At 47.5% G+C, this 14,043-nt stretch overlaps 5 protein-coding genes across 5 annotated transcripts; 2 read left to right on the top strand and 3 right to left on the bottom strand.

Moving 5' to 3' along the window:
* Nucleotides 1-631: 631 nt before the first annotated feature.
* On the top strand, nucleotides 632-2,473 carry PEX2_104720 (Permease, cytosine/purine, uracil, thiamine, allantoin; the record flags this gene model as incomplete). The annotated part of the gene is made up of 4 exons (XM_016747741.1): nucleotides 632-758; nucleotides 811-1,125; nucleotides 1,182-1,914; nucleotides 1,972-2,473. 4 exons carry the CDS (start codon nucleotides 632-634, stop codon nucleotides 2,471-2,473), a joined length of 1,677 nt encoding a protein of 558 aa, XP_016593228.1.
* A 1,047-nt stretch (nucleotides 2,474-3,520) lies between these two features.
* PEX2_104710 (SDR family NAD(P)-dependent oxidoreductase) lies at nucleotides 3,521-4,269 on the bottom strand (the record flags this gene model as incomplete). The annotated part of the gene is made up of 2 exons (XM_016747740.1): nucleotides 3,521-3,711; nucleotides 3,780-4,269. 2 exons carry the CDS (start codon nucleotides 4,267-4,269, stop codon nucleotides 3,521-3,523), a joined length of 681 nt encoding a protein of 226 aa, XP_016593227.1.
* A 655-nt stretch (nucleotides 4,270-4,924) lies between these two features.
* PEX2_104700 (Glycoside hydrolase/deacetylase, beta/alpha-barrel) lies at nucleotides 4,925-6,072 on the top strand (the record flags this gene model as incomplete). The annotated part of the gene is made up of 3 exons (XM_016747739.1): nucleotides 4,925-5,100; nucleotides 5,158-5,200; nucleotides 5,272-6,072. The coding sequence occupies 3 exons, from the start codon at nucleotides 4,925-4,927 to the stop codon at nucleotides 6,070-6,072; spliced, it is 1,020 nt and encodes a 339-aa protein (XP_016593226.1).
* A 927-nt stretch (nucleotides 6,073-6,999) lies between these two features.
* Nucleotides 7,000-7,690, bottom strand: PEX2_104690 (Short-chain dehydrogenase/reductase SDR; the record flags this gene model as incomplete). Its single annotated transcript, XM_016747738.1, has 3 exons — nucleotides 7,000-7,064; nucleotides 7,122-7,574; nucleotides 7,645-7,690. 3 exons carry the CDS (start codon nucleotides 7,688-7,690, stop codon nucleotides 7,000-7,002), a joined length of 564 nt encoding a protein of 187 aa, XP_016593225.1.
* A 1,881-nt stretch (nucleotides 7,691-9,571) lies between these two features.
* Nucleotides 9,572-13,805, bottom strand: PEX2_104680 (Aldo/keto reductase; the record flags this gene model as incomplete). The annotated part of the gene is made up of 6 exons (XM_016747737.1): nucleotides 9,572-10,715; nucleotides 11,718-11,881; nucleotides 11,942-12,071; nucleotides 12,127-12,197; nucleotides 12,253-13,143; nucleotides 13,203-13,805. 6 exons carry the CDS (start codon nucleotides 13,803-13,805, stop codon nucleotides 9,572-9,574), a joined length of 3,003 nt encoding a protein of 1,000 aa, XP_016593224.1.
* Between the last annotated feature and the right edge of the window lie 238 nt (nucleotides 13,806-14,043).

The following is a 14,043-nucleotide window of genomic DNA, read 5'->3' as shown; positions in this document are numbered from 1 at the left end:
ACAACGCACAAAAAGGATACTTATATATTCGTCTACATGTGCGAAAACCGGAGGATAGAAACCAAGAAAAGATTGCTAATGAGTGAAAAGAAGACCCATGAACAGAATAAGTAGATAGTTCCTCCTCTCTTTCTTCCTTTGAGCTTTTTATCTTCTCTGTCCAATTTCTTAGAATCGGATACCAAGTTAGCGAAGTTGGTATTTACAATGCTGGGAATGAGGACTCCCTTCCCCGCACTAAGAGGTCATACAGCTTCACTGGATCCGATCCTAAAAAAAACCAACTTTTGACGGGAGATGGAATCGGGAGAGACCGGGATGAGCGCAAGCTGGAGTGGCAATATCAGGCCTATCCGAATCTCTGGGTGAGTGCAGTGATAAGATACGGATAGGCCCAGATCGGATCTATGGATAGGTCCACCTGGGCACACGTGGAATTGGAATTAAGGTTTCCCCGTCAGATCGGCGGGTCGGCGAACTCGTCGGGGGAGAGATATTGCCAGATATGTACTGTTTGTCCAGCGCTTATATACAATCTTCCTGCCTGTCTATACAGATGTGAGAATATGCATTGTCGTTGTTGATATCCATAACCATGACTATGTTTAGTTTGCAAAGAGCCCGCCAGGCCATGGCAACCCGAAAAGAGAACCTCGCTGTGGCAGTAAAGAGCAAGGAAAGCTTCAAGGCCTACCTCCAAGTGCCGGGGATCATTGAAAATAGCGAGGAAGAGGGCCGGTTTCTCTGGTCCAATGAAGGTTGGAATTCAATGCCCAAATTTTCTATGTTCGTCCTACTAATAGTGCTCAGACCTCCTGCCAGTTCCTCCCGAGAGGCGCAATTGGACGTACAGGACTTATTCGTTCCTTTACTTTGGCTGGGCAATGGACAATTGGACCCTAGGATCGACTATGATCGGCATTGGCCTCAACTGGTGGCAATCGATCTTGGTCATCCTCGCTGGCCAGCTGATTAACTCAATCTTCCAGGCCATCAATTCGCGCTGCGGCTCTATCTACCACATCAGCTTCCCAATTGTCTCGCGTTCCGTTTCTGGCATGGTAGGCTCCTACTTTGCCGTTGGGACACGATCTGTCATGTCGGTCGTCTACTATGCTCTCAAATGTGGGTCTTTATGCCTGCCCCCCATCGCAGACGGTTGCTAATGCAGAGAACTATAGTATACATTGGATCTAATTTTGTGAGAAACATGATGCGTGCCGTGTTCGGTCATGCCTTCAGCAATATTCCCAACCACCTGCCAATCTCCGCGGGCATCACGACACAGGGAATGATTGCATTTATAGTATACTGGGTGATCCATATACCTATCATGTTCCTACGACCAGACCAGATGCGATGGATATTCACCATGAAGATAGTTTCTATCTTTCCAGCCTACATCGGGCTGTTTATCTTCTGTATGGTCAACACACGCGGGCAGCTAGGTAGCAGCCTAGCCTCGGCCAAGGAGACGTCGAGTTGGCAATTTAGTTGGTTTGTCATGGCTGCTATCAATGCCTCCATGGGAAATAACTCCCTCACTACCACCAACCAGCCCGACTTCTGTCGTTGGAGTAACAAACCTTGGGCGCCTGTTATCCCTCAAATCATCTTCAATCCGCTCGCTGTTACCATCGCCTCAACTTTGGGGATTTTAGCCACCGCTGCTATCAACAACTCCTGGGGGCTCGAGCTGTGGAATCAGTGGGATCTTCTCGATGAGATTATGACCCGTTATTGGCGCCCAGAGGTGCGGTTTGCCGTTTTCCTATGTGCGCTCGGCCAGGCGGCCCTCGTTATGGGCACAAATGTTGCCGGTAACATTATCCCACTGGGTAGCGATTGCTCCATGCTCTGGCCACGATATATCAACACTGTCCGCGGCCAATTCATCGGCCTGTTTTTATGCTAGTGCGTTGTACCCTAGAAAATTATGGCCTCAGCTACTACCTTTACGACATTTCTGAGCGGCTATGGTATGTTCTTTGCGGCCATTGTTGGGCCTACTATTGTGGAGTATTACTACTTCGCACGCGGTAATATATTTGTTCCAGAGCTATACCACGGGTCAAGCGACAACCCTTATTACTGGTTCTATAAGGGTTGGGGCCTACAAGCCTACGCCGCTTACCTTATCGGTATAGCTCTTCCCTTCACTGGCTTCGTCGGCACCCTTGGTGCCAGTGTACCCGCCGTCGGAGTTCACATGGGCGATATGGGCTGGCTTCTTTCATTTTTTGTCTCTGCCTTTGCCTACTATGTCATCTGCTCCATTTTCCCAACTGGTGTTCAGCGCGCTATCAAGGATCAAGGACTGGGGTGGGAAGGGAATGCAAAGCACCTAGAGGGCATCATCGAAGCCCTTGTTGGTGATGATCAATCTTCTGAATCGCAGAATTCTGCTGGGGGCGTCCGATATGTGCCCAAAATGAGCGAGTCTGAGCCCTTGGAAAAGAGTGTGGATGCTTGATGCAGGGCGTCTTGCCTGGAACCATCATGCAACTGCTCCCTATACAACTGTTGGTGTCTGGTTCATGTCACCTGTGGTGATGTATGATTTTTCAGGCTAGGTCCCGCTTGTTTGTCTGTGGGAGAGGAACGCTTCTCCTTCCTCTCTCTTTGTTCTTTCTCCCACAGTTCTCTGCTAGTTTGCAATATATTGACTGCGCTTCTCGCTCCCTACCTTCCGTAGAGAACCATCTTTTGAGCTTCAGGATATATCGTATTGGCTAAGCGATAGCTCTAGGGTGTGGTGAAACATGTGGTGGAGGCATATCCCTTGAGTATTGACGAGAAGAAAAAAATGAGAATGTTTGGACAATAGTATACAAGAAAGAAACATGTGTCAAACAAACTCGAAGATATGGAAATACATAATAAATAAAAGATCTACATCTATATCTTCATCTATATCTATATCTACATTACTCTCTCCAATCAGGTAAAACCTTGGAATTGAGCAAAACTTACATAAAAGGGAGGATTTCTGTGCCCTGAGGACCCACGTTGGAAGTATTTCAATATGTTTATATGTCAGAAAGCGACTGTCAGTGCTTAATTTTATCGATACAATCGGCTCGGGTCCCTGGCAGCCGTAAGGCTCACATATCAATGGCCGGCATATTATATTCCCCCAAGTTTTGGTCTGGACATTTGCAGACAAGTGACTGGTGGTGTTTGCTTCAGGTTATCAGGCCTGAAGTAGACCATTTCTACAGCAACTCTTCCTTTCTTCCTTCTCTCCTCATGCCCCCATCATTTTGCACAGTTTTTGGCACTAGGGATGGTAGAAACACATGTTCATTGCACATCTAGAGGAACCTACAATTTGAGATGAACAGACCCCAACTTGTAGTACACACACTACACCAATTATTCAATACGTAGGCATGTATCTGATAGATGGGAATAAAAAAACTTGAATGTTTCATGAGACAAAGTCAAAGTGTGAATTGTTATCAAAGAGTATCACTTGACCAAAACATCTGATTTATATTTCTTAACAGCTATGTGTTCCTCATTCCACCCCACCGTTGATCTCTACTACACTGCCATTGACAAAGCTACTCTGTAGCAGCCACAACACCACATCTGCCACCTCATCCGGCTGGCCCAGACGACCTAAAGCGATCTTAGCAGCCGAGTTCTGGAGAGTCGTACCGCCTATGACTACAGCCGCGTTGGTTGGGGTGTGAATGTCACCGGGTGCTATCACATTCGTCCTGATCCCCTGTGGCCCCAACTCCATCGCCATTGCCTCGAAAAGCCGACGATACCGGCTTTGGTTGCGGCATAGACGGCCATCCCCGCACAGGGCCGCACCCCCGCGATCGATGATACATTGACCACCGAGGCTCCGGAGCGTAAGTGTGGAATTCCCGCTCGGCAGACGTTGAAGGTTCCCTGCAAATTGACACTGACAAGCAGCTGCCAGTATGTATCTGTTGTCTCCAGGATGCTCTTCGGGGTGGGATTGACCCCGGCGCAGTTGAATATATGGTCGAGCCGACCGTGACAGGCTACCACTGCAGCAACCATGGCGTCCACCGCTGCGGCATCGCTGACGTCGACTGTGTGTAGCGAATGCGATTGGCCGGGATGCTTTGTGGAACACTTAGTCTCTGTCTCAGACAGTGCCGCCGAATTAATATCTGTCAGAGCGAGGGAGGCACCCTGAATGGCCAACTTTATACTGGTAGCTCGACCAATCCCGCTAGCTGCCCCGGTAATGAGGATGATTTGTCCAGCGAAGACGGGAGTAGTCATTGCCATGAGAATGATGTGATGTTGGTATACTGGACTATCCTCTGGTGCGTGACAGAAATCCGATATCCTGGCCAGGAGTTGGAAGAGCCGAGGATACAGATCAAAAATAGGGTGTAGAGCGCATCTGGGTTAGTGGGACCGGAGAGGAAAATAATTCCGATAGTTCTATGGTAATCTGTCGGCGGATATTCTTTTAAGGTTATCATCCTATCGCCCGATCGGCTTGCCCCATGGTACCGATCAGATAAGGATGAGCCAAACCTTGAAAGTGCCCGTACGGTATTTTGTGTACTTGGTATTCAAAATTCGAGATATACCTAGGTACTAGCTAGTAGGTAGGAACAGCTAAGGGGATGTGTTGAGAATCTTTTGCTTTTGGGTGTTTGAGGTCTGATTCGTATGCGAAATTACCAGCAATAAGCCAAGTCAAAATTTCGGCAATGAAATATCTTACCATATCCGATCTACTTGGATAGACCGAATCTAATACTCGAATCGGCGTTTTATACAGCACTCCGATCAGGATCAGGATCCAAATAATATAGGGACGAAAAGCCGACCCAGGGTGGAGTATAACAAAAGTAATAACCTGGACCCTTTCTAGTCCATCTGGTCTCTATTTCATTCATCCTTTTTCCAAGAGCAAACATTGTCAATGGCTGCCACACGCCTGTTCACAATCGAGCAATGCATTGCGGAAAACATCCCGCTATCCGCCGGATACCGTGACTTCGAAGGCTACAAAGGCAAATTTCCAGATCCCCAATGGCCCGGCAATGCGAAGCTTTGCGTCAACATTGTGCTGAATTATGAGGAGGGGGGCGAGTACAGGTCAGTTGTGAAAAATCCTATAAAAGCCAACTTACGACTGACACAAGACTTTTACAGTGTGGTCAATGGGGACATGCGATCGGAAACGGACCTCCAAGAGGTGAGCCTTACCGCCATAAAACATACCGACTCAACCTAATCTATGGCGGCTGACCTGCGACTGGGAACTAGATCATGGGCCGTCCCGTGCGCACCGGCCAGCGCGACATACAGATGGAAACGCAGTACGAGTACGGTACCCGGGTTGGCGTCTGGCGGGTGGCGCACTTTCTCGAACAACAGAAGATCAAGGCGACGGTGTATGCGGTAGGGCAGTCAATCCTGAAGTCTCCCGATGCTGCACGGTATCTAGTGCAGAGCGGGCATGAGATCTCTTCTCACGGGTATCGCTGGATTGATCACCATGCCTTGCCGCTTGCACTTGAGAAGGAGCAAATCGAGAAGAATATTGAGGCTATCCGCGAAATCTCCGGCCAGCCACCGCGGGGATGGTATGTGGGTCGCCCGTCCATGTCTAGCAAGGGATTGGTGTGCCATGTGTTTGACCAGCAGGGGCTCGAGCTGCTATACCAAAGCGATTCGTACTCGGATGAGCTGCCCTACTGGACAGCGCACCCCTTGGATCCTCACAAGGGCCTGCTGATGATTCCCTATACGTACGATGTCAATGACAACAAGTTTACCACCTCGCCGGGCTTCACTAGTCCCCGTGACTGGTTGGAATATTGCAAGGCCGCATTTGATGTGTTGTACGAAGAGGGCTGCAACGGTGAACCCAAGATGATGACTATCGGTCTTCACAGCAGGCTGATTGGCCGGCCTGCGCGCTTCCAAGCACTACGCGAGCTTGTTAAGTACATACAAAGCCACGAGGGTGTCTGGTTCGCTACTCGTGAGGAAATTGCTCGGCATTGGATCAAGACACATCCATTCGATGAAAACAAATTGAATCGGATCCCGCACTTTCTATAGCAACCTAGTTAATCAAGTGAGACAGTTAGAGATCAACTGAAGGCAATCTTAAGATACGACTCCATAATAAATACCTACATCAACCAGAGGAGCTGGCCTTGCTGACCGCAAATAATATGGGAAAATCTAGCTGTAAATAGTGTCATACAACTGGTGTATACGTTCTATTATAACCCATCTAGCCCATTTCTAAGAAAGCTTCATCTTCATAACCTATCCATTGCCCTAGCAAGTGTACTTAGGGCATAGCACTCCGCAATCGCACCATTCTAATTTTTTGTGATTACAGCATATATGACGAAAGGCAGGAGGGAGAGAGTTGTATTAGAAAGGAAGCAAAGCCCCCCCGACTATCTACCTATGGAGCAGTAGACGCCCGAGGCACCCAATTTTTGCCCTGAAGCCAGGCCACAACATAAATTATAGGAAAAGAACCCAAATCGGTCGCATTGAGCTAGCTGCTAAGAGAGATATGGGAAAGTCAGACAAGGAGGGGGGGGGGAAGGGGGGCAGGTCCCATCCGCTTGAGTGAGAAACGCTGTCTCAACATAAATTGATGGAAGCACCCGTCTAGTTTATTGTATACCCCCCATCGGCCAATAAGGAGGCACCCTGCACAAAGGTCGCCTTGCTGCTACACAAAAACAGACACACGTCAGCAATTTCCGATGGCTGGCCCATCCGGTTCATCGGCGCAATGGCGATAGCGGACGCAAAAAGTTCACGTTGCTCCTCTGAGCCTTGGGTCATGGGCGTCCTAGGGAGGTGTACATTAGAATGACGAGCCGACCAGAAGAAAGGAACAGCAGAGAAATTGCATACTCGACCAGACCAGGACATACGCAATTGACGCGAATATTATCTTTAGAGTACTAAATCCAGCATAGATGGGTTAGCAAAGGCAGGGTATCAGCAGACAGAGGGCAGTCAAACATCAATGGCGTCGCTACGGGTGAGCGATATGACGGCGGATTTGCTAGCACAGTAGGCCGCTGAAGAAATATAATTTAGTCCTCGTCAGATAAACCAAACCTCCAGGTAACACTCACGTGCAGTCGATCGCGATACAACGCCCGGCTGGCTAGCAATATGAACGATAGCACCGCGGTTGCCAGGTCGACCGTCATGGGATGGCAACGGGGTCTGCGTTGACATTTGGGCTAGCTCAGCGCGTGAACATAGCCACAGGCCGCGATAATTGACATTGTTGATCGCATTAAAATCGTCAAGAGTGAGCTCTGTTGAGCGTTGCGCTGGACCCTGGATTCCCGCGGCGTTGACGGCGTAGTCAATACGCCCCCAGCGGGCCACGGTGCGCGCTGTCATGGCTACTACTGACTCGGGCAGTGCGACGTTGACCATGATCGCCTCAACCGCTGCATTTGGGGCCTCCTTAGTGATCAAATCCTGCGTTTGCGCCAACCCTTCAACTGATCGGTCGGCTGTGGCAATTTTCTGGCATCCGGCAGTGGCAAACGCGAGAGCAGTGGCTCGGCCGATACCTAGTTCAGTCAGCATACATCTTTTGTGTGTACCGTAGTCAGAAGGTGATGAAGGCAGGGAAAGACGCACCGGACGCGGCACCGGTAATGAGAGCAACCCCAGGGAAAAGCGTCATTATGCAATGAGAAAAACTAATGCATACCAAATTTGCCGACTAACACTCCTTATAAAGTCAAGCTACCGGCCCAATTAGATTGCCTACTGGGCCTCCCTATGTCCATGCCAGAGAGGGTGAGCGATAGGATAGAAAGCCGATCTTATCAGCCCAGTGGATATGCCCCCGATCGCCGATAGAATATAGTTCCATCTCAGATAGGGGCCCCGGGCTCAAAGGTGCTGCCTCGAAATAGCTAAAATATACATCACGTTGAGGTACAGTGCCCTTTGATTGCATTCATGGAGGGCGACCAGATTGGGCTGTTTGTCTATAGTTTTTGGTACTGAAGTGGGCATATACTAGTCATCGCACTGTACACCAAGGTTACAGCTCTTCAACTTTCTTTCGAATACGCTATTGAAATTTTGTGTGCAAAGCAGATTAGACTGGAAATTTTACCATAACTTCATTCTGCAGAAACTGAGCGAATCAATCAAGTTGATATTTATACGAATTGGATTCAGGTTGCATCGCAGGCAGGCTGTGAGAAGGAACACCCCCTGTAGTATGAGGCTGAGGTGTGGGGCACGACCATCTATCGTTAGGCATACATGCAGGCTTTATAGCCTCAGCTCAACTGAAGTCCCTGTCACTGCCTTCGTAATCAAATATAACGAAAACCTGGGTCTAAGGATGACCACTTTTATTGCAATTTCCAAGGCTAATATAACAAGTGGCAGTCCATTTGATTCAACTTTGAGTATTTGACGTACTAAAAACCAGTATTGGTGTGAGAGTACTTATTGCGGCATGGCCATACGAAGATCGTCCTGACCTTCTCGTGACATCTTCATGCAAAATCGAAACTATTGTCTCTGTTTCTGAGCACTTCATGGATACCATGGCCACCTTGCCAGATGTTATTCTAGGATGGACACGTCTGGCGTCATCTCTCGGTCCACATTACCCAACTGGAGAATTCATAACTGAGGCTTTCTGCAGTACGTGCGTCGCTGATGTCTCTGGTCCATTTCGTCATAGCCCGATGCCAAGGGAGCTCCATATTCCCTTATGTCGAGTATTTGAGGTATGCTTCCATTGTCACCTCGATGCGGAGGTTGACCGCACGGGGAGGGAAGGGGTCAATGTTATGAAAGAAATAGCGAAACACGTTGATAGCAACATTGATGACAGAGCTCTATAAGCTTGAGCACCCTCTCCAACCACATGAAGCACAACAGCATGAAGGATCTTCTGCCGATGCCTCTTCTTCGAACACAACTCAACCACAAAGTTTTTCCCTTTACACCGTGGCGTTGGAGGCCATGCTACTAGCTTGCACAGGCAGGCGCCTTTTTGTGACTGCGAACAACTTCATTGGCTTTTCATCCAAAGATATACAAGTAGGAGATGAAGTTCATGTACTGAGTGGGACAGGTGTTCCATTTGTTTTGAGACAGGTTCTTGCCGATAGACAGGTGAAAGGAGAGAACACCGAGGACGAGGAGCTTTTACAAGCAATGCGGCTGATAGATGAAGATGACTTGAAATTATATCGGATGGTGGGAGAAAGTTACATTCATGGGTTTATGCAAGGTCAATTGTCTGCGCGAGATGATGGCGAATGGGAAGGCATATGTGTTTGCTAAAACGAATTGATATTCGATACCAATAATATTCGATAAGCGCCATGCAAGTATGGCAATTTGGACTTGTGAATTATATATATAGAGTTATTTTAGTTACATTCCCTTTTATACAACTTTGGGGTTTTCTACTTGGGACTTTCCTATAATATTTGGGCGAAAATCCCAGTCAAGCTGTCAAATTAAGATCAATATAAACTCAAAGATGATCCTGATATTTTAGAGAGACCTCTGGGCCCCATTGGTATTTACATCAGGTGCTGGTAGAATCCTCGTCACGACCCCGTTCGATATCCTCGGGAGGACGATAATGAGAGGCGTCCGCCGCTTTCTTCACTCCATTTTCGAAGCGTTCATTGATTCTCTCGCTGAGATCGGTTATCTTCAATGGGTTTTCTTGAACTAACAGTCTCTTCGCATCAAAGTCCATCCACCATGAATCGTCATGATCCCGCCGATGCGGAAGTAAATGCCAATCAGAAAGACTCCCCATCTCCTCAGGACTCAAATCTAGCCAAGCATAGAGGTCCTGACGCGCAGTCGATCTCTGTTTTCGATTTATAATATCTGTGGAAAGTCTCCTGGACCAGCTTCCATCCTTCGATCTGATGAATTCGAAATGATGAGGCCATTCAAATACAGTCGCCTTCAATCTTTTCCCCGCCCAAACAGGATATGGAGGCGAGCTACCCTCTGATTTCTCGCACCACCACTTATAAATCCTTGAATCATCACAGCCGACTCCGTAACAAATGAGCACGGTCGATGTGACCATAACCACAACGACATATAATTGCGCTGCAAGCTGAGCCATGCCTAGTGTGACAATGTGTACCGAAAATGCCACCCATCCCACCCACTGTACCAGGCGATAGCGCCACCGTGAAGATGGCGAAACATCTGTGACAAATATTGGCCGGAGAAGATGCTCTGGTATGAACATCGTCACGATTCGGGAGTCCGGCATGGCAACTAGGATTTTGACAACCTCCGGTCGCCATTTCGAGTCCTGTTGAGGTTGAATCGCATCGCCGTCTGTTTTCATCTTTTCTCTCCACTCATTCATGGCGCCAACAAATGTCGTACGAAGGGGCTTTGCCGCTTCTACTGCTCTATCAATCGCATTGCGGTTGGCCTGCAACAGGTATGATCGAACGCCAGTCAAAACGGCGAGTGCCACAGCATTGGCAAACCCGTACCAGTCATTCGCAAGTATCGTCATCACAATAAGGAACCCAGTGAATACAAATGAGATAATGCCAGCAACAATGAACCCTCCCGATTTATTCTGTGGTACTTCTGCGATTTCCCAGTACACCAGACTGCGTGAGGTTTCGAAGTCTTGTACTTGCATCCATCTCGTAAACCAGGACGCGAGATTTCCGGTGACAATACCGCTGGAGACATTATACAGTGTAAATGCTGCCTGTTTTGATCGAAACCGATCGTTCGCAAATATAAAACTTGCCAACAAGGGCATATATTCCAACCAATAACTTGGTGCTAGTCGACCCACGGAGGAATTTACCTCATCGGCGCCGAGTAATGTTACCAGACCCAGTGCGTCAATCTTAAAGGGGGACCATGAAGCTAGTGAATTCCAAGGATAAGGCATGATTTCTCTTGTGAACTTCAAGAGAACGACTTGAACGCACAAAAAACAAAAAACAAAAAACAAAAAACAAATTTAAGATGTGTCTAAGTGCTTGGGCTCAGCCGCAGTGCGGGGCTAAATCGACAGCCTCCATTTCACGAGGAAGCCCAACTAGGTACTTCGTACTCCGTACTCCGTATTGTAATAGTAATAGTAATAGTAATAGTATTGGTAGTATAGCCAAGGCTAGGCAGAAAATACTCTTCACCCTTTTTCTTGCATGCAACAAAATAATGGTGAACTATGTTGGTTTTCCCCCTGTTATCCTGGGTTCAACAGAAGTAGACCTTCTCTAGACCTACGAATATACAATTCGGCATTTCATCCCTAACTCACCTCCTTAAACGATGGATACTATCTCAAATATGATTGATTATGAGATTCAATAATCAAAATTGCGCAGCACTGACTAGATAACTAAGAGGTTCTATAGAATATGTCCATTATTGACAAGAAATGTGCAAGTGTTAAGACGATTGGTGCATGCTCAGCCATCATCAGCCTGAAACACCTGTCCGGGTAACCAATCATCTCGACACGTCTTAATAGACTTATCTAAATGACCGAGCAAATTCATTTCCTCATCGCTGAGCGCCCATCCATCCAGGTTGAAGTTTTCCTGGATTCTTAATGGGTGGACACTTTTTGGAATCACACTCGTCCCACGGTGTAGACCCCACATGATTCTAAAAGAAGTAAGTATCCATCTACCACCCAGACCCGGAATTAAAAGTAGAAAACTTACAAGATCTGCTGTGGCGTTTTTTGTCTGGCTCGGGCAATGTCTAGGAGAGTTGGATCTGCAGGCAAGGCAGACTCGCTGGACCCTAGACAGGAGTATGCCGTGCAGTGAATACCGTGGCTGTGGCAGTATTCAAGTAAATTTCGTGATTTCCAGTAAGGATGAAGCTATCTGCGGTTAGAAGTTTCGTGCAACCTTTTTAGGACTCAGAAAACTCGGATATTTACCTCAATTTGATTGACAGCAGGGGTAACATGGCATGTCTCATCATAGAGCAAGGTCTCTAGATGCTTGACACCAAAATTCGAGACACCGACATTTCGAACCTTTGCTTTCGAAATGAGTTGCATCTGTTGCCTATTAAACAGACTCAGTATCATCTCAAAAGTTGAATATGACTATAATTGCGCACCATGTGTCAACAAAGCTCCAGTTCGGAAGCTGTTTTGTCAGATCATCTGGATCCGTGGATATAGGCCAATGCTTTGTAGCATGGTTAGCTGGTTTGTCTTGTCATATTTGCACACCAAATAGTTACCATCAGGTAAAGGTCCACATAATCGACTTTGAGTGCCTTGAGCGATGCCTCGATGGCCCGATCAACGCGGTTATGCCACTGGTTGTCGAGCTTTGTAGTGATCCAAATCTCCTCCCGCGGAATACCTGAATCAAATATCGCTTTCCCAATCTCATCTTCGTTTCCTGAGGATTGAGCGGTGTCGATTGAGCGGTATCCTGCTTGTAATGCCACTTGAACAGCTTGATATATTTCGCCCGGCCTTTGAGCTCTGCGGGTTCCTAGACCAACAGCAGGAATCTTTGCCCCCGATTTGAGTTGAAAGGTTCTTTGTTGGAATGGGAAATAAGCTTGCGTCGAGTATTTTGCACTATTTGCGTTTATGGCTAACTTGGCGAAGGAGTTGTTTGTAGTAAGACACGGCGTCATTGTTGTACTTGGTCTGAGAGGGCGCTGAATCTTTCGACCGGATAGAGAAGACTTGACGGCATCCATAACTGAAACAGTTTCTGTTAGGCTCTCTAGAGAGCTCAGAAAGTCTGGTCTTTTCCCGGTAACCCAGTCACCAAATTCCTGCACCATTGAGCGTATCACATCTTTCTCCACGGGGTTATGGACGACTCTCAGTGTTTCGTGTCCTCGGGAATCCCGATGAACGATGTTGGATCCGTCGAGAATCAGGTAGCCGTTTGATCCAGTGACAGTGATGGATTGTGAAAAATCATATGCAACGCGCGACATGTGAACATGGCCTGTACGGTTGATACCTTCCCAGTCCATGATAACGTCTGATATGTCGTCGCCGCCATATACTTGACAGGGTCGAATGGGCGAAACACCGTACGTCATCACCGAAGATGGTGCACCAAACATCCATGTCACAATATCAAGCATGTGACATCCAAGGTCTTCCTGCAGTTAACAGTTAGTCGGTGATACCTATCATAGCAAGGACGATGCTCTAAGCCTACTGCTGTTCCAACACCGGAGGATGCTCGCCAAGTAGCATCTAGCTTTTCGATATTCAACGTAAGACTCGCTTGGACCGTAGCGACGTCGCCCACTAGTGGAAGTAGGTTCTTCAGATGTATAAATTGTGGCTCAAATCGTTTCTGGAAAGTGACACCTATTTTCACAGGCAAGGCGCTCATGCTTCTGAACTCATCCATGCACTCGGTCACTGGTTTTTCTTTCAGAATCGGGACCCCTTTGTCGGACAAGGCCATAACACAGTCCATATGGAACCCATGTGGAACGGACAAAATGGCGAAATCAGGTGCATGTTCTCGGAGAAGTTGAGCGAGAGAAAGATATGCAGGCACATCGGGGTGGTTGTTAGAGAAAGTATCTAGAACACCACGGTCGGTGTCGCAAACGGCCACGATTGAGTTAGAAGGGTCAGTGAAGAGACTCTTGAAATGGCTTCTGTATCCTCTGTACCCAAGTCCAATTAAAGCGATGCTGTAGGATCTCAGCCTAGGCAAAACATAGGATTCAACCTTAAAGCGGGGGCTGTTCTGAAAGAGGGGTCTTTTCCAAGACCGTAGTAGGCCACCGGAGTGTCGCCTGTGCATTTGGAGAGTCTGTCCTCAGTAGAATGCAGCTACTTTGATAGAAATATGACCTATTTTGTGCCAGAAACATGTTTAAATAAATTTATTGCAGAAATCTGAGAAATAAGCCTCACGATAGGCCTCATTCGGGGAGGAAGCTTGGCCCGGGGATGGTAACATTTGACCTTTGTCGAGGCACTCATTATTGACCTATCATATGAAATGCACATCCATATTCCTCCTGCAGCTAATTCACGTG

This window comes from Penicillium expansum (assembly GCF_000769745.1).
Source record: "Penicillium expansum strain MD-8 chromosome Unknown contig362, whole genome shotgun sequence".
In the NCBI taxonomy this organism is placed as follows: Eukaryota; Fungi; Ascomycota; class Eurotiomycetes; order Eurotiales; family Aspergillaceae; genus Penicillium; species Penicillium expansum.
This window is presented reverse-complemented; position numbering and strand designations above follow the sequence as displayed.